Genomic DNA, 18909 nt, shown 5'->3' with positions numbered 1-18909 from the left:
AGCAATGAATGTAAACAGAAAAAAAACACACACAATCCAAACACACTCCATTCTGAACACTTTTAATGTTGACACAGATGAACAGTAATCTCCAACAACACAGTGATCGCAGTACAGAAAGACCAACTGAAGAGAAGAAGCAGCAGCAAAACAAATCTCCACCCGACGCTTCGGGCAAGGCCGTTTAGAGAAAGTAAGAAAAACAAAGACAAATAAAAGTAAAAGGAGTGTATAAATAAAACACCGGGCACATCTTTACTTTACTGATCCCAGTTTAAACCTGGAGGAGATCCACGGCCGGACTGGAGGGTCGAGAGGATTCGGATCGTTCAGATTCGAGTTTAGACTCGCGAACCTCGTTCCTCTCAATCTTCACTAAAGCAGGAGCGTCCAGTCTTATCAGGAAAGGGCCGGAGTTCATTCCACCCAATCAGAAGCTCAATTAATCCCTACAAACAAATATTCTCAAATTTATCCTTTCTTCAATTTTAAATTATTTAAATGCCTTAATGAACAATGAAATAAATCAGTTTAGAACCAAAACCTGCAACACTCCGGCCCTCAGCCGAAAAGACTGAACAGAAACTTACGGCCTCGCGGATTTCCTGCGGAGACGCCGTCCGGAAGCGAACGCAACTCTCGAGAACTCGCAGGACGAACGCCGAGGCCTTTAAAGTTCTGACTTCAGGTCAGACGCCTCTCAGGTTCCACAGATGTTTGTAAGCAGCTTGTGATTGTACATGGAGGAGGCACAGTCAGTGATGTCTGTAATTCGTCGGTGGTGCAGTAAGTTTAAGGTCTGCGAGTGAAAACAGCCCTTTCTGCTTTGAGTAAACTCAACAGCACTTGCTGACCACAAGGCGAAGAGCACATTCCACAGATTTAAACTCCTGCCTTTTGTAGAATCGGGAAATGTTCATAAAAATAACAAGAACAAACCAAAAAGAATAAAGGTGTGGTTGGTGTGGTGCAGCGGATAACACCGCTAACGGCGATACTGCACTACACCAATACGACGAGTCCACTGACTCCGAACACTAAACTCCGCACCTTCAATCACTCTGGATAAGAGGCTCAGCTGGACGCCGGAAGGAGGGGCTGAAAGTGTTTTTCAGAATCACGGTTTTACTTCTACTGGCCTTTATAATTGGTCCATCCTGAATCAAGCCAATTGGACGACGAGGCACCGAACGAAACGGTCGATAAGAGCCGAGTGTTTCCGACGAGGAGCAGCATTATGAGCCGGGGGCTCCGGGGGCGGGGCTTCAGCGATCTCATACCGTTTTTTTTTTACACTTTAAAAAAGGCAAAGAGCTCCTCAAAATCACGCTACCAGGAATTATATTAAGGCCACATGGCGAAATAAACGGTCACGGGAGAACACACACACACACACACACACACACACACACACACACACACACACACACACACACACACACACACACACACACACATTACTAATGATGGCAAGAGGCTGATCATACACCCTATACGTAAAAAAAATCACGTACAAACGTACATCCTCACGTTTCCATTTCAGCCAAACACAAACAGGACCCGCACGCCGTCGTCAGCCCAACGTATATTAATACACAGTTCTACAGACGTCAGCTTCACCACTGTACACAGATCATCATCATTATCATCTTCATCATCATCATCTCAAAAGGCATAAAGACAAGACATGTTCAGTACTGTTCCTCCGGGTGGAGGAGGAACGCCGCCGGATCCGAGCGAACGCCAGCGACATGTTAGCATTATTATCGGCACCATTACTCCACATTACTCTCATCACAAGGCAGATCATGGTAATAATGTAATTAATATACTTAAAAAAGAACGAAAAATTAACGAAAAGGAAAGGAATGTTGACGACAAGGAAGAAAAGGATAAAAAGAGCACGAGAGTGGAGAGGGGAGGAAATCTGGGTAATTTTGGATTTAGGAAACGGGAGGGAAAGGAAGTGTTTAGTGAAGCATGTGAAGAAGATTACTAATAACAGCCATGTCAAAAGCGTCCAGGTATTTTCGTTCAGTTTTTGAATACGTTTTCCTCTCTCTTTTTTTTCTTTTTATATTTTTATATAACAAACAAACCAAAAACACAAAAATTGGATTGTGCACGTTTTGTTTGCTTTTTACATATATATTTTTCAAAGCCTCAATACTCAAATGTAGGTGGTGGATGGGAGAACGAGGGAGAAAGGGGCGGGGCAAAGGGATAACGAGGGAGAAGATGACATGGAAGGTAGGAAGGTGGACGGAGTGAGAGAAGAGAGAAAGAGAGCATTTTGATTTTTTGTTGAATAACCAGATAATCCATTATGATGATGAATGATGGAGGCATACTGACGAAGAGGAGGAGAGGAGGAGGAAGAGGAGGAGGGAAGTCAGAGAGGAAAAAAAACTAAAGAAAAAGTGAAGCGGCTGGAATTCAGGAACGGCTCATTCCTTCCAGTCCTTCTTGATGTTCAGGTTCCATTCCCAGGACAGGTGGTCGTGCTTGTCGTCGTCGGTGAACTTGGACTTGATGTTGTAGGTCCCGCGGGCCAGCATGCCCTTCGGCGCCTCCTCCAGCGGGGTCAGGAACTCGTACTCGGCCGGTCGAGGCCCGTAGCTTCCCACCATGTAGTCGGACTTGTCAACTAAAGGAGTGAAAATGTGAGAAAATCAATCTAAAGGCTTTTTAAAGAACAACTCACTACTAAAGCTGCATAAATCAGACCTGTTCACAGAACAGAAAACAGATCAGATATTTCAAAGTAAGAAACAACTAGAAACGCCAGATTGAAGCATGTTTCAGAGACACAAAGCTAAACCACATACTGCACTCGTTACAACAGCTCAGCTTTACAGAGGAATTGACCTTCCACCAATAAAAAAACAAATTCACTAAAGAACTGAGATCAGCTAAAACCCCACCCACTGCTGATCAATAGACATAACAGTTCTATATGAGTTCATGTTTTTCATTAAAAAATTAAATGTCTCACTTTCAACATCTACTGTATATTTTATTGTGAAAAATATGAAAAATATAATGTTCCAACTTGAAAGTGTAACTAAAGGGAAGTAAAGGGAGTAAAACTGGGCCAAACTTACGCTTCACTCCTTTCCTGTACGTCTGCTGTACGTACTTCAGTCCTGAGACGATCTCTTTATTCACCTGAAAAGATTTTCACAGAACAGAACATGAGCTTTACGTAACCCACCGGACTCGCCCCTCAAAAGTGGAATCTCGGGTTCAGTAACAGCGGCGAGTGGAGATACACAGGAAGTAATTCTACAACTGGATAAATTACCAGCTAAACTCAGTAGCATGAAACTGGGATTAGCGAGTTTAATAAACCTGTTAAACATGTTCAAACCCCATCAGCTCCTCTTTCTACAGCAGAAATCACTTAAGATAAAGAATCCAGGAAAAATACTGGTTACTGTGGGGAAAAACAACAGACTGAGTCTCACCTTGAAGCTGATCTTTATCCTGTATTCCACTCCTTCTTTCAGTATAAACGACTGTTTCTTAAAGCTCTCCAAGTCTCCTGAGGAAACACAAACAAAACATGATCAATTCAGAGTGGAATATTACCTTCTAGACATACTGAATCAGATCTCAGGCATCTAAATAAAGATCATTTTCAGCTTTAAAAAGAGAAAAGTAGCTGCTGCACTTCCCCCTCTGGCCACCGGAGGGCAGTACTATATATCTCTGTAGATTAAAGTAAATCATTAACTCCTTCAGGAACCAGAACTTCACTCTGATTCTCAGGCCAATCCAGGAACTGTTAACTCCTGAAGCTTTTCAGCAGAAGAGTGTGTTAAATTCATCATCAGCAGCACCTACCCCTCCTCTTTCACTGTTCACAGAACAGAACAACAGACTGATTAACCCTACCTGCAGCCTCTGCTGTGTTCTAACAGTGCTAGCTAACATTTCTGGAGAACATTAGTTCCTTAATTATGAAGTTTTATACTTTATATACAAAAAATGTGACCAAGTGTAGGTCTTTGGTACTGCAGTACTAACACAGAAGATTCTGATTAGTTCTGCCTTTAAATTTGACTTTGATTAGAGATCTCGGGTTTGGGTCGTATCAGTTCGGTTGTAGGCTGAAGAAACGGGTGGTAAATTCACTGAATTCAATCTTCGAGCCGGGTCAAGCGTACGGCCGTATGTTTCCCTCTGGTGGTTCAGAGTGATTGAAGAGGCCGTGGTGAGTCAGTGTGGGATTCAGGATCAGTATAATGCTGATTATATACCCAGCATGCTTTACAGCTCAGTGAGGACTAATGATGGGTAATCTAATAATGACGCTTAATAGATAATATTGCCTCCAGTTGAGGGTGAAGCTAAACTGAGTGCCTCTTTACATTAGACCAGACCAGCCCACCTCACATCACTTACCCTGAAGGTCGAGGGTCAGAGGAGCAGGAGCAGTTTCACACATCAGAGTTAGCCGTGTCACCTGGACGTTGGGCGCGGAGGGATCTGAAACAGAAAGTCTAAAATTACAATCAGTTTTTATTTCATGTGTTACAGGCAGATATTTTTGGGTAAATCTAAAAATAATTGAGCAGCTCCAACAGCTTCAAACAGAGACGCACTGAGGATCTGCTTCTAGCAGCTTCTGGAAGCTCCGGTCACCTTCTGTACTTCTGCTCCACACCAAACTCCAGGAGGTGTTTAATCATGAGTCCTGTTCACGTGCAGGTTTCTACACCATTACCTTCTCCAGCGCTCTTAAAGGGGAAGCGCTCTAACGCCTCCGAGAGAGCGTCTAACGCCTCCGAGAGAGCGTCTAACGCCTCCGAGAGAGCGTCTAAAGCATCCGCGAGAACGTCTAACGTCTCCGCGAGAACGTCTAACGTCTCCGCGAGAACGTCTAACGCCTCAGAGAGAGCGTCTAACGCCTCCGCGAGAACATCTCTAGGGGTGTGATCTCCTTTTGGAGTTGATGACCTGCCATCCACAGATACGGATGTGTTCAGGAACAGAACCCCGTCTGAACAGCGCTGCCCAGAGTCTGCAGCTCCGCAGATCAACAAAACCAGGTCATATAATCAGCACAGCACTCCAGACTAGAACACTCACTACACACACACACACACACACACTACACACACCCCTCGCTCTCTGTCCAGTTTGTCTCTCAAATTAATGGGAGTATTAATTTTTTTACCAATATTTGTAATGTAGTGTGAATGTAGCTGCAGGTCTGGAGACAGCAGAGACACTGAGCTGCTCTATACAGTACAGGTTTAGAGATGGCCAGTAAAGATTAGCTGATCAATATTGACCGATTGATCGATCGATCGATATTGATTAAAATTATCGATCAATATTGACCTGGGGTGGGTTCATGCTCTGATTTTTCTGTGTTCGATGTTTCCGCTCTACACTGAATGGGGTGGAGTCATGTGACTACACACTGTAGTGTTTTATAGTAAATATGTTTTTGTAAATTACAGTAAATATTAAAATACTCAGGCTGAGAATTCTGTCCAAATCTAAATCTCATTCTCTGCAGAAATTCACACTCTTTTCACTTTACTCACTACAATAATGAACACTTCTAACAGTGGTGAACTATATTTAACTATTGCAATATCATTCCAATTTAATAATAAAAAAAGGAACATGCAATGATCATGTGGAAAATAGTGAAAAAGGTGACTGAATAGTATATTGTGTGTGTGTGTGTGTGTATTTCACAGTGATACTTACCTATATCTACAGATGCTGCGCCCAACAAAGCCTCCTTGTATTTGCGGAGGCTCTCGTCGTCCTTGTCCAGCTCCTGGATCTCCTGCAGGCTCTTCTGTGCCGGGGGCTTGTAGTTCACAGCCTCGCTCTCCTCGTTCTCGGCAGCGATGGCCGCTAGCTGCTCGGGGGTGGGTTCATGCTCAGCCATGATCTAGACTGAACACAACAAAAGAAACCGTCACACAGATGATTAAATAACTATAATAAACATAAATGTTTGCTCTTTCACTTTCTCTACTTTCTGCTCCGTTTTCCTGCTTTTGCACTACAGGGGAATCTGATTTAAGGAAGAACGGTAGAAGAGGCACAATTTATTCAAATATTCTGTCCTTTCTTCACTCAACACAACTGCTTTTAATTTAAAGAAAGAATTCTTTGAGACTGCAGTTTACTACCAGATCAGGAGAATCTCTCACTATCTTTAATAAACTCCTGAAGACAGAGCTCTTCAAAGAGCACTTACTCTCCTAACACCTCTAACTAACTAACTACTAACTACATCTAACCTCATTTCCTTCTTCCCCTCCTTCATTCCTCTATCCCATTATTTCCATTTGACCTCCTTTAAGCCCTATCTGAAGATGTTTTTACCTTCTATTACTTTTGTACTTCACTTTTGTAAGTCGCTTTGGACAAAAGCGTCTGCCGAATGTAATGTAATGTAATGTAACGGTAGTCAACCGTCAGGCATGAATAGTAAAACTTTGAGTAATGTTTGTGTACTTTGTTGTTGGTTCTTTGCATTCTAATATCGACAGTAGCCAGATATTTTCAGCAACAGCTGGAATTCATGAATTTCCAATGAATTAATTTTGCAATCTGCTCAACTAACTACTATTCGTTCTGCTCAACGGTTGATTTATTGTGACTTAAGTCAAGTCAAGTCGTGTTATTGTCAATACTGCATATGTACAGGACATACAGAGAATTGAAATTAAATTTAAGATGGCAGCACTCTGAGATGTATCTACACTATGGGATGTAAGCAGTGTTTTTTATAAGCTTCTTGTGCAGTTTTAAAGTTCGAAATGCCTCGTTTTAAATGTCAGGGTTCTCCGGATTTTACCAATGAAGTGTGGAGCTACTTTAAGCTGAATAATGGTGGAAAAAGTTTGCTTTGCTTTTTTCTGCAGGGGAAAAATATGCCCTGTATCACTCAATACAAAGCCTGTTTGGGCAAAGTGCACAAAATACTGGATCTCAGAAAGCTGCAAGAGTTAAATAGCACAGAGGAAATCCCATAATGCTGATATTCAGATCCTGATTTAATGACAGCAAGTGTTTTTACACTGCAAAAGCTGAACCAGACTGTGGTGCCTTTCACATCTGGTATTTTGATATTTTGATTTGGATCAAGCAAAAAAAGTCGAAAGACCTGGACCAACAAACAGGCCTCAAAAAAGAAACCAAAACAGTATTAAAGCATCAGATTACATGTTCTGCCAGGTCACCAACTCTAAATCCTGAGAGGGGAAAGGTCTGCACAAACTTCAGCCTGGCATGTGATTTCATTTCCACTGATCCACAAAAAAAGAAGAGAGTGATATGAATAAATAAAGAATCGAGGCATAAAGCTCACTGCTGCAATACTCTGCTGCAATGCAGTTCCCTCACACTGTTCACTGCTTCCTCAATAAAGTACAGTGGAGCAAAATAAAATGAAATGGAGTAGAGTACAGTAGAGTATAGTGAAGTAGAGTATAGTAGAGAAAAGTAGAGTAGAGTATAGTGAAGTAGAGTATAGTAGAGAAAAGTAGAGTAGAGTATAGTGAAGTAGAGTATAGTAGAGAAAAGTAGAGTACAGTAGAGTAGAGTGAAGTAGAGTATAGTAGAGAAAAGTAGAGTAGAGTATAGTGAAGTAGAGTATAGTAGAGAAAAGTAGAGTAGAGTAGAGTATAGTGAAGTAGAGTATAGTAGAGAAAAGTAGAGTAGAGTATAGTGAAGTAGAGTATAGTAGAGAAAAGTAGAGTAGAGTAGAGTATAGTGAAGTAGAGTATAGTAGAGAAAAGTAGAGTAGAGTAGATTAGAGTAGAGTGAAGTAGAGTGCCACTGTTCCACACAAAATATAATTTTAGCATCACAGCAACAATGAACTGACTTATGGGACAAAATCGAGAATTTTGATTTAACATCACAATATTTATCACAAAACAACTAAATATCTGTATTTTTTCCCCCAGTATGGTGCAGCCCAGAGCTGGATTTAAGAGGTTTTGCCTCTCGTCTGCAGTTTCCTGTACTGTGGTTGCATCACTGCTTTTGCTCAGAGCAGCTCGCAGGCGTGCTCTCTTTGCCTTACATGGTATACGCTTTTAACACACTCAACTCCATCACTTTCAGAGCTCAGTTCACAGGATGTGCAGAGACACTGCCGACGTAAAATTCAGAAGAAAGGTGCCTTAATTATACATACATACAAAAATACATATTATTTCTATTTCTTTTCTAGTCCATTAATTTAACAACTAATTCATTACTGTAAATGGCTTATGTTCGATTTGAGCAGAAACATTTGAAAGATTTGTAACCATAAAAATTACAAAAATAAAATGTATAATTTACCTTTTTTTTAGGGACTGGGCCAATTGACACTTATGCAAACATTTTTCCGTTAAGTAGGGTGTACGTTACATTGACGAGTCACTCCAGATTTTTGCAGATTTTAATCTCAGCCACACAAACAGTATTTATTCATTCGTTTTAAACACTGTGTCTGAATGTCACAATGAATAGAAACAATTAAATTTTTCCACTGACTTCCAATAAACTGAGATATTTAATAGTAGTACATGTAGTGATTTTATTTCCCAACAGGCAATTCAACAACAAAAAAGCAGGAATATAAAGTAAGTTTTGTTTTAGCATTACTGTGGAGTTATGTGAGAGAGCTGACCTCACTGCAGCAGGAAGAGACGCCAGGAGAATTACACCGTGTTCCAGAAGACGTACCAGATGCTTCACTACTGCAACTGGCTGCTATTCAAGTCTTCAAGAGAAGAAATTAGAGAATCCAATGAGCAAATAAACCCATAAATCTGCAGCACTGCTGTGCCAGCGTAAGTTACAAACAGATGTAGGCACTACTACAGAAGAATGCCACCTGTAAAATCAGTGCCTATACCTCAACAAAAACCTGAAATTCCTCAGATAACCAGTATAGATGTGATCTGTGCGCTCGGAGCACACACACTCCCATCAAACCTTGGCCAATCATCTCAGCTTCTCCAAAACATGGATGGGAGGGTGGGGAGCTGGAGCAGAGCCAGACAAGAACTACGATTGCAGCATTTTTCCATCTAGGCCTCGGCGTTCCCATACGAGAAGAAAATCCTGTTCGGCCTGCAGCGATCTTCAGCCTCAGAGCCTCAGGGTGCATTTTACAGCTGAGGGGTTTAAAGAGACTGCAGTCCAAGACTAGGCTTAATCCCCGTCTGAAAAACTGACCCTAATTTGACTCAATTTATCTACAACTGCGATTAAACTTTGGCACTGGATGACAATTTAGCACATACTGGTCATTTAAATGTCAGAAGACAGGATACTGCTACATACTAACTGCTGCCCTCCACTGCATCACCAAGTTTACTGACACCGACCCACACTAGAGTCCAACAGCTGGCAGCCTGGCACTGTTAAAGGATTGGCACAGCGCAGAGGGAGGGGGGAGGGGGGGGGGGGGTTAGATTGAGGAGAGAGAACATGCCCATAATAATAATAATAATAAACAAAGAATCTGTGCAAGCTTTAATAAAAGACCTCCAGAACATGTCAGCTGAACTCATTCCTCAAAAACCACAAGCAAAACAGGACACTGCTGCATCCACACTCTAAACTGGGTGCTGGCAGATCAATGTATTGATCAGGCTGACTCGTTTTGGATGAACTGAAGCCTAGAACTGATATATAAGCTGATGATGATGCAGCTGCTTCTGTACTTGATTTCGCAAAGAACAGACTCAGATCAGCCGTCGTTCATTCATAAAGTCTTCACAGACAGGAACTTCTCACAAGCTGCCAGGAAAACTATAAATATTAGCTTCAACATTTGGCAGCTTCTCGGATTTGCAATTTGCAAGTCAATTTCACCTCTACCCTACTATTAAACTCCGCAGGACACTGAACTGTTCTCCAGCGTCGCTCCTGCGTAAAGCTCTTAAAATTCTCCCACAGGCTGGTGCTCTGTAACTGTAAATAACTGCCTGAAGAATCTCATGGACCTATAAACAGCAACACTTACCTATAAGAACCTGACCTGGCTTCTGCACTCCAGAGCCATTACACACAGTTCACGCGCTCACCATGAAGGAGAATACATTAACTATTGTGCACCCCCCCCCCCACCCCACCCAAAAAAAAAAAAAAACAGATTAGGGTCTGTTCCTTAGCAACACCTACTAAAAAAGATTAATACAGGATTATAGCTAATAAAGATTGTGAGGAAGAAAGTAATGGGACAGACTGAAACACAAGACCAGCCATCTGATGAGCCTCAAGAGACGCAATTATTCTCATAAAGCATTGTGGGGTGTCGTGTCTCTAAATGCAGGGTATCAGTTTTGTGTAAAGCCTCTGTCACAAAGTTCTGCTCGTCACACCCGATACGTCCGGAACAGCCCCGAGTCACATTAAACAACCAATCCCAATATAACACTCTATACTCCCAGTCCTTCCCCATACTACCCCATACTTTTTCTGCATCATTTTTAGACACATTAAGGTACATCAAACCATCCAAACATCGCACAAAATTAGTCTAGTGTTCATTATAGGGCTCTAAGTTTAGTTCCCTGCATTTAGACTGAGCACAGACAGCAGAACACTATAGGCTTTCATCTCTCAGTGCATAATGGCGTACATCTCAGGTTTTTGTTCCTATGGATATTAAAATGTTCCTGTATTAAAAGACATTACAAAAATATGATATGAATTCTGGCTATTGTCCAGCCCAAACTGTCTCCATACAGTACTGATAAGCAGCTTCTATTGTCATTTTATTTTTACTGAAACAGCAGAAACAACCCATGGATGGTTTCCTGTCCATAAAGAAGTGAAGTGAAGAGGGAAACAGAATCCCTTCCTCATAAGTCCACTGGAACATCAGGGCTTCATTTGAGGACAGAGAATAAAAATAAGTACCAGCAGTCACTCTGACCTTTCATCCGACTCCCCGAATCCCTGCTGATCTTCACCTTTAGAATTAGGACACTTTAAAAGAGCACCATGACAGAGAGACGGACAAAAAAGGCAGAGGATGAAGAGAACGGGCCGGCGGATGAGATCTGAGAGCCCGTATCAGTCAGCTGCACCGTGAAAGTCAATCGACAATTAGCCCAGCTCTCCGTCAGAGCAGAGTGCGGGAGAATAACAGTCCAGCAGAATGGAGCTACTCAGTGTAATGAGCCATTATATAATCAGAGCTCCATCCTCAGCGTGGGCCGAGGTAGACTGACCTTAATTACTACAGAAACTCCAGGAGTGCACCTCAACACACTACCGGCCTGATACGCTGAGGAAAACAATACTACTGGACCAGACTTACAGCATTAGGGACTAGCTGACCTAATGAAGGGGGTGAATGAAGGGGCATTTCAGAGACAGCTAGTTTTACAGTTAGAAACCTGCTGTCTGTCTCTGTCTCTCGTTCAGAAATTAAAGTGGACTGCAAATAAGGAATCAGTGTTTCTGCTACACTGATTATTGCTGCCGCTGCTTTAACACACAAAACACAGTTCTAACACATCAGATCAGTCAGTGCACCCCGCGCCGTATCCACAGTAATACACCAAATTAAATATGGAGATACAGAAATGAGTAAACTGTTACAGAGCCTGATCATTTTACAATTAGCACAGCCTGCTCTCTCCCAATTAAACGTGTTTTAATAAGATTTTTTTATTAAACCCCAAAGTTAAAGTTCAGGTTCAACCAGTGCTGTTTCTCTGAAGCTAAAAGCTTTCCCTATCCGGTTTGGGCATCTTTTCCTTGGCACGCCTACTCCCTCTTCCTCCGGCCTGCTCTGCACTTCCTCAGTTTATGGCTTTCTATTTGTCTTCCTCAAGCTGCCTGCTGCCTTTTTCCAACACAAAACTCTCTGATCACATTCCTCCATTTTTCTATTCACTCTCTGCAGTAGAAAAGCTCAGAGACAAGACAAGAGCATACGACTCATCTTCACAGAGATCTGAGATCCTGGACATGATTACACATTATTAACTGGTTCCTCATTCAGGAGCCTGCTTACTTCCCCTCTATAAGATACAATCAGACCCACAACCAGTCCGATCAGCTCTGTAATAAAGACTGAGACGTCTGACTCAAATATAAGTAGGTTAAATTCAACGATTAGTCAGAACAATGAAAGTGCTGTAGCATTAATTTCACCTTGATCAGTGTGTTTATTCCTTGTTATAAAGGTAATTTCCAGGGGTCATGTGATCTACTGTGGTTTTCTGTGGTCTCAATAAGGTTATCTTATCCTAGTATCAGATCTGCCTTTTTTTTTTACTTATTCAGCACACACTGGACGCTGATTTTCGGCCAAATAATTTTGGGTGCTGATTATGTAATAGTGAATTCTTATAAAGAAATATCTTTTTTGGCACCTTCACAACTTTATTATTCTAAATCACATCCAGAACCTTCAAAGCACCCACCGAATTTCACCACACAACCAACATTACATTCTTGTTTTCTCACACACATCCGCCGTGGGCCGACTGCGGCCGCTGCTTCCTATCTGCTATTTATATTTGATTATCCAGATCTCTGATTCACAACTGTAGTTAAGCTACACCACAATCCTCCCACAGAAGATCATCAGAATCAGAGGAGCAGGTGAAGTGAAGCTGAGGAGGGGCTGGGGAACATCAGGAGCCAATCAGACGAAGGGAGGAGGAGGAGTGAAGGGAGCGCCTTGCTCTGTGGAAGGTAACGAGTAAATAAAGGAATTATAAAATACAGAGAGCCGAGCTGCAGGAGGTCTGGACTGAATGGAGGCGAGCCTGCCGGTGCCAGCGAAGAGGCTGGAGCTCATTTTTTCAGATTTAGGGGGTGAAATCAGCAGGGGCTGCCTTTCCCTGGCAACAGCCAGACGGTGCAGACACAAGTCTTCATGGTCACTTTACGTTCAATAACGCTTACCACATCAAAAACCGTCAGCTGAGCATTCACCAGCAGCCAACACCATCAATACTCCAGCATAAAGACGTGAACGCAGGGCAGCTGCACTGACGGGAACTAAAGCTGGATCAATCATTTCTGTGCTGATCCGTTTTCAGTACTGTGTACTGGCAAGAACTTGGCAATAGAGGAATTATATATAATTCCAATATATAAACTTGATTACAACATACAAACAAAATATTTAAATACTTTGATATAAACATTTCCTTAAACCCTTAGAAACATCTGGTCTGTTTAAAATCTCCTAAAAAAATTAAAGATTGCGTAGATTCCCCTGAAGTAAGTGAGAAAGGCAGTGTGTCCAGAGGATGTGTTAAAAGTCTCTGTCCTCAGGAAATTTAGGGGAGGGAGGAAGGATGGGGGCTGTCTTTTGTTTAAGCTGAGGCCCAGCACTCCTGGGACAGGCTTAGGCCATCTGAATCGCCTCCACTCTGATATACTCAAATATAGACATTTAAAAAGCGCACTGGCCCAGTTCTAAAAGCTCAGGGAAGAAATTAAATACAGAAGAGGCTCCTGACTGACAGCCTCCTTCAGAAAAAGGAATTGGAGGGAGAAAGAGCAGGAACAGATAAAACCTTCAGCTCCGAACAGTGACTCCCAGCTCTCCCCACCGTCCTGAACATGCTCTGATTAATCTGACAAACAGAAACAGAGAGAGAAACAGCAGCTCCAAACCTCAGGCTGTTTTACATCTCCCTCATTCAGTCCAGACAGCACTGAGCTAAAAATCTACATCCAAAATGTTTAACAGAAATTATAATGTATATGATACAGTATGGTGAAATTCTTAAACTATAACAGTAAAGTATCAGTAATGATTTGGAACAATAAAAATATTGATATTTGCTATGCTCCATAGTTTGCGCATGACCCCTAGCCCATTATTTGCTAGGAAGGGGAATCTGTTACACTCAATCTGCTGCAGGACAAACCTAAACTCAATCTGCTGCAGGAAGGCAGACAACAGTCTACAAACCAATCAGTGCTGAGTATAGAGAGACTCCGCCCAAATAGGGGACACAATGTACAACACAGTGTAGTAAAACACTGAACTGCAGTGTGAAACTAATTAAAACAGGATTAAATATTATAACACTCACACAGCTGGTATACAGACCCTCGCCCTGATTCACAGTAAAGCACTGCTAAAGCCATGTGCTCGAGCTGGGCGGGGAAATGCATTCATTCTGCTTCCTGTTACTTCAATTTCCTTTACCAAACCTCCTTCTTCCTCTTACAGCACACTTACAGAATGGGGGGGTGACTTTTTAAGACTAAATACACAAAACTGGATTTTTCATCCATTTTTTGTTTGTAAGGTAGAGGTGTACTCTGTTGTGCAGTGAACGCTTTGTTCATGACTGTATCTTCTGAATGACAATTATTTTTCAGTTATAATATTAACATTCCCACATGCTTATGCGCACGATGTAGACATTAGTACGCTATCAGTGCGTAGCGGTCGTATTAAACCGGATCTTTCGGTTTGGTAGGAGCTGCGGTCAGTCCGGCGGTGTTGAGCAGTGTAGGCTGAGTGCAGGTCAGTCTGTAGGGTAAAGTGAGGATAAGAACACCAGCGAAGCTCCATCATGTTTCAGTGAGAGGTAGATCAGATTACTGTACTGTAAAGATAAACTAACTGGTTTTATCTAAACTGGTCCAGATGGCTAAAGGTGGCGAACACACACCTTGTGCTGGTAAGCTATCAGGTACAGCAGCATGGCATTAGGCTGGTTCATCAGCGTGGTCATATTGAGAGACTAATGACTAAACATAACACTCAACTTTACAGGTGAAGCCACAAACATCGAGAAACAGCTTCAGTCTCATTACAGAAAGCAAACGAAAGTTCTAGAAACAAACAAATTCAGGTCATATAATCTGCGTGAGGATGCGGCAGCAGAACTAACAAAAGGAGGCAAAACCCCCACTGTTTCTTATAGGAGTAATGAAATAGATATAAATCGAATTATCATTTTTTAAAATACTTTTTTGATTATCAAACACAGTATTTATTGTTATATTAGATTGGGGTAAAGATTGGTGGCAGACAGTGGATGACCCCACCAACAAGATAGCAGTGTTATACTATGTTTCTAGTCCTATGTTATGATTAGACTAACTTTTACTCTTTAATATATTTATATAAACTCATTATTGCTGACAAGTAAATGAAATGAGCTGCGTTTTTCTCAATGTCTTTAAAATTTGACTCTAAAACTCTAAAATTCTCAAATGGGGTCACAGGGCCAATCAGAATTAGTTCAAAGACAAATCTCAGTTCAATAAAAGTGAAGTAAACTACAGGATGTGCAGGTGGGAAAAGTCCTGGTGAGTGTAAATCACAGATGTAAAAAACTTGTAACAGAATGAGCCCTCGTACATTCACAACAGCTCTATGTTCCTACTACAGTGGAGAAGGACTGACTGCGTCTAACCTGCTCTTGCGAAACCATTATCTATTCAATTTGAAGAAAATACTCTCGAATTAAGAAAAACAGAATTGCTGTGTCTAAAACAAAAGGTAGCTGTCTCGATAACTTGCTGCCTATGGTGTTTAATAAATCAGTACAGCATTAAATACGATTGTCCCGATAACAGATTCACTCTGTAATGTCCTTTGAATACAGAGTTCACAATATGTTTATTTCAAAAGTCTATATGTTCCCGAAATAGACTAAAGAGATTTAAAAAAAAAGATTAAAAAAGGAGACTCAATAAAAAAAAAAAAAAGAGATTTAATTCAAAATCACTCCAACTACTACAGGAAGTGGTACGAGAGGCATTTGGGCCACATTTACAGCACTGCAAATCCATCCATCCATCCATCCATCCATCCATCTCTCCAAAACTGCCTACTGAAGTACTACAGAAATTGCAGAATTATATACACTGATATTTAAATATTGCTCATCCCTAATGCAAAGGCATGGAACATGAACATAAGAGTATCAGGTACAGAAGAAGTTCAGAGAGAGAGAGAGAGAGAAAGCCAGCAGCCACCGCCCATCTCGGCTCGGCTCTCCTGAGAGAAGGAACTAGAAACTCTACTGCAACGCAGGAAGGAAGAGCAGCTCGGCCCCAACTCCAGTATAACAGAAGAGCAGAGCAGCTTCTTTACACTGTTCTAATTCACAACCTGTTCCAAAAATGACGTTACATTGGCTATTTTAATTTTGTTGGTCCTAGTCCACCTTACAGCACAAAACATCTATCTAGCCCTGGAGCAGGCCAAACCTCAGCTCCAGGTAGGATAGCACAATAGTGAAAAACAATAACAGTACAATATTTATTCTCTTGTGACACAAATTTCAATATTATAATATTCAGACCAAATTCAATTTTCACTACAATTTTCAGTAGATAAGTGACATTAAGTAGAAAAATTAGTAAATGTTTTAAAAGATCATGGAAAATTTAAATCTGTGCGAATTTTTCTTGTGCATCATACAGTAAAAAAATGTTTAAATGTAGTTAAATTTGTGTTATATTACATTACCTGTCCTGTTACGTAACTACTGAGCACCCAAACGTTACAACAGCGATGCTGAAACGATTTATTGTCCGTGCCTACTTCCAGATAACACTAGGCTTATCTAGAAAATCACGACCACCCAGTGGCAGGGCTTATTAAATCATCGTCTAAAGCAGATCACCACATACATTTTATTAAAACGTCTAATATTATGCAGTAATTAGTAAAGCCTACAAATCAAAGTAAAAGCACAATAACCCTATAAAAATAAAATCAGATAGCTAGTTACAAAAATGCTGCATATTTTCCACTTTTAAAACTTTTATAACTAAACAAACTAAGTGCTGAATAAAAAAAAACAACTCACTAGATTAGATACATTTAAAAGACATTTAAACTGTAGAAATACCTTAACTGTAAAAGCTTAAGATAACTAAACTGAATAAATTGCAGTTCAGGAGCTTAATGTTACAGGAAGCAGAACAGAATCCTGCTCTGTGGCTAAGCTAAGCTAAGCTAAAAAAACGCCCTTAGTCTTACAGAATGGGAAGTTGTAAAAAGTTACATAAAGCCCAAAATCCACTCGACATTAAGAGACAGTAATGAGGAGAGCTACTGTAGCCGATAATAATGATAATGATTATAGAAAGAGTTTATTTAATAAAAGCTGTGGGAAATTTTCGCCCGGTCATTTCCTCCTCAACCCCCTCAGTTAGCTTAGCTTAGCTCGGTTAGCTTAGCCAGGATAGTTAACGCTAAAAGTAGCGCTAATACAGCTTCAGTTAACGCATTCTGATTTTATTTGTTAATTTCATATGCGCGTCCAATGCTTTTTGTTTTTTTAAACATCCGATAATCACCATTTTTTTCCGTCAGAAAACTGAACTGAAGCTCGGTCCTCAGATTTACCACCCGTTAAATTACACATCCTGAATCTAAGCAGAATACTGATCTAACCCGAATAAGATAATTATAAATATCCTGAGTGTAATAATAAGGCTGATTAAATAATAATATACTCTGTAGAACTGCTCATTTACTTTACTGCAGATCCAGAAGAGAGATCAGATAATAAATATTACTGTATTAACCCCAGTCTGATACTCGTCCACTTAACTAGTTACTGTATTTAACTTCTGGTTTATTCAGCTAAATAACACATCTATGCTTTAGATCATTAGCTGCTTTTTTAGGGGGAATAGTTTTTGAGTAAGTAAAAAGTTTCATGTTTTTTAGATGTTGCAAGAATAAAGACTAGTATCACTTTTCCCCTGGCTTTGTTTTTTTTTTCACTTTAAAGATGAATAAATACTATGTACTTTACCTAGTATGCCAGTTTAGCAGTTTCTGCTTTATATGTAATTGTCTGCTATAGAGTAATTAGATTTAGGTTATTTGTTTGAGACTGCTGTTTTTTTTATTATAACCCATCTCTCACAGATTCTGACTGATTCAGTTTAAAATAAGTGTAAACGCTGCTTCTATCTGCTGTATTTGGGTGGACTTATAATTTAGGGAATTTTCCAATCCGAATCTAAACATGTCTGTCGAACCTCTTACTGAGTAAAACCAGCAAAACCAGCGTTTCCTGATACAGAACTACAGAACTTCCACTTTCAGCTCGCAGAACATCAGCAGATCCACACCCAGCCCGCAGACCGGTACTCTAACAGATACTCTAAATAAATAATCATCTATTAAAACCGCTTAAATCACACTGACTACAGCAGACAACAGCCGCCTGACCATTACTCACTGACTATACTCTCAGCATGTGATCCTCACAGCCCGAACCCTCACAGCCCGAACCCTCACAGCCCGAACCCTCACAGCCCGAACCCTCACAGCTCCGGGTCCAGACACAGGTCTACCAGCAGAACAGGGGTGTTCGGGCCTGGGTGTCCCGGGGGAGGGTGTAATAAGGCGGTTACTGATCCGGTTAGCCGGGTGAAGCTGGGCTGGGTTAGCTTTAGCCGGTTAGCTTTGTCAGGGTCTGTAGTTTATTCGGAGCTGCAGAACTACAGACCGGTACCGACACCCCCTAACCCCGCGGGAAGCAGCACCGCTTACCGGAGGAGCGTGTCCTGGTCCTGCGGTTCTGGTTCTGGTTCTGCTGAAGCTTCTCGGTGTTTCTGCGGCGCGAGGAGGAGCGGCGCTTCCGGGAACACAGACGCGTGAGGCCAAGAGCGCGCGCAGACCTGCGCCTGCCTGCTGCTGCGCATGCCCGGAACAGCACCTGCGACTGATGCACACCCGATTCACTCAGCGAACCGATTCACCAGAATCATTACAAAACTTAAGTAGTTTAAGTAGTTTAATTGTGAATACTGTATATGTACAGGACATACAGAGTATTAGGAAGGAGTATCTCCTTCCCAAAATTACAGAAAGTACAGAAAATAACAATATAAATATAAAAACGAGAGACACTAAATATACAATACAACAAGGACACCTATATAGACATGCATATAACAATAGTG

General features: G+C 41.2%; 1 protein-coding gene across 2 annotated transcripts; it reads right to left on the bottom strand.

Annotated features, from left to right (window-relative positions):
* Positions 1-46: 46 nt before the first annotated feature.
* Positions 47-18644, bottom strand: arhgdia (Rho GDP dissociation inhibitor (GDI) alpha). 2 transcript variants are annotated; one of them, XM_022671459.2, is made up of 6 exons: positions 18497-18644; positions 5728-5922; positions 4408-4491; positions 3468-3544; positions 3105-3168; positions 47-2647 (listed from the first exon to the last, which is right to left on the bottom strand). In XM_022671459.2, exons 2-6 carry the CDS (start codon positions 5912-5914, stop codon positions 2448-2450), a joined length of 612 nt encoding a protein of 203 aa, XP_022527180.1. In that variant the 5' UTR covers positions 5915-5922; positions 18497-18644; the 3' UTR covers positions 47-2447. The 2 variants fall into 2 exon arrangements, with proteins under 2 accessions (XP_022527180.1, XP_022527181.1); XM_022671460.2 differs by lacking the exon at positions 18497-18644 and adding an exon at positions 18183-18206.
* Positions 18645-18909: the final 265 nt, after the last annotated feature.

The sequence above is a fragment of the Astyanax mexicanus genome, unplaced genomic scaffold, assembly GCF_023375975.1.
Source record: "Astyanax mexicanus isolate ESR-SI-001 unplaced genomic scaffold, AstMex3_surface scaffold_59, whole genome shotgun sequence".
In the NCBI taxonomy this organism is placed as follows: domain Eukaryota; kingdom Metazoa; phylum Chordata; class Actinopteri; order Characiformes; family Acestrorhamphidae; genus Astyanax; species Astyanax mexicanus.
This window is presented reverse-complemented; position numbering and strand designations above follow the sequence as displayed.

Excerpts from the sequence above, each read along its gene's own strand:
- arhgdia (XM_022671459.2), bottom strand. The coding sequence starts at position 5,914 with ATGGCTGAGCATGAACCCACCCCCGAGCAGCTAGCGGCCATCGCTGCC. Across the intron at positions 4,492-5,727 it reads CGCAGCATCTGTAGATATAG|ATCCCTCCGCGCCCAACGTC; the intron begins GTAAGTATCACT and ends TTTCTGTTTCAG. Across the intron at positions 2,648-3,104 it reads GTACAGGAAAGGAGTGAAGC|TTGACAAGTCCGACTACATG; the intron begins GTAAGTTTGGCC and ends TCACTCCTTTAG.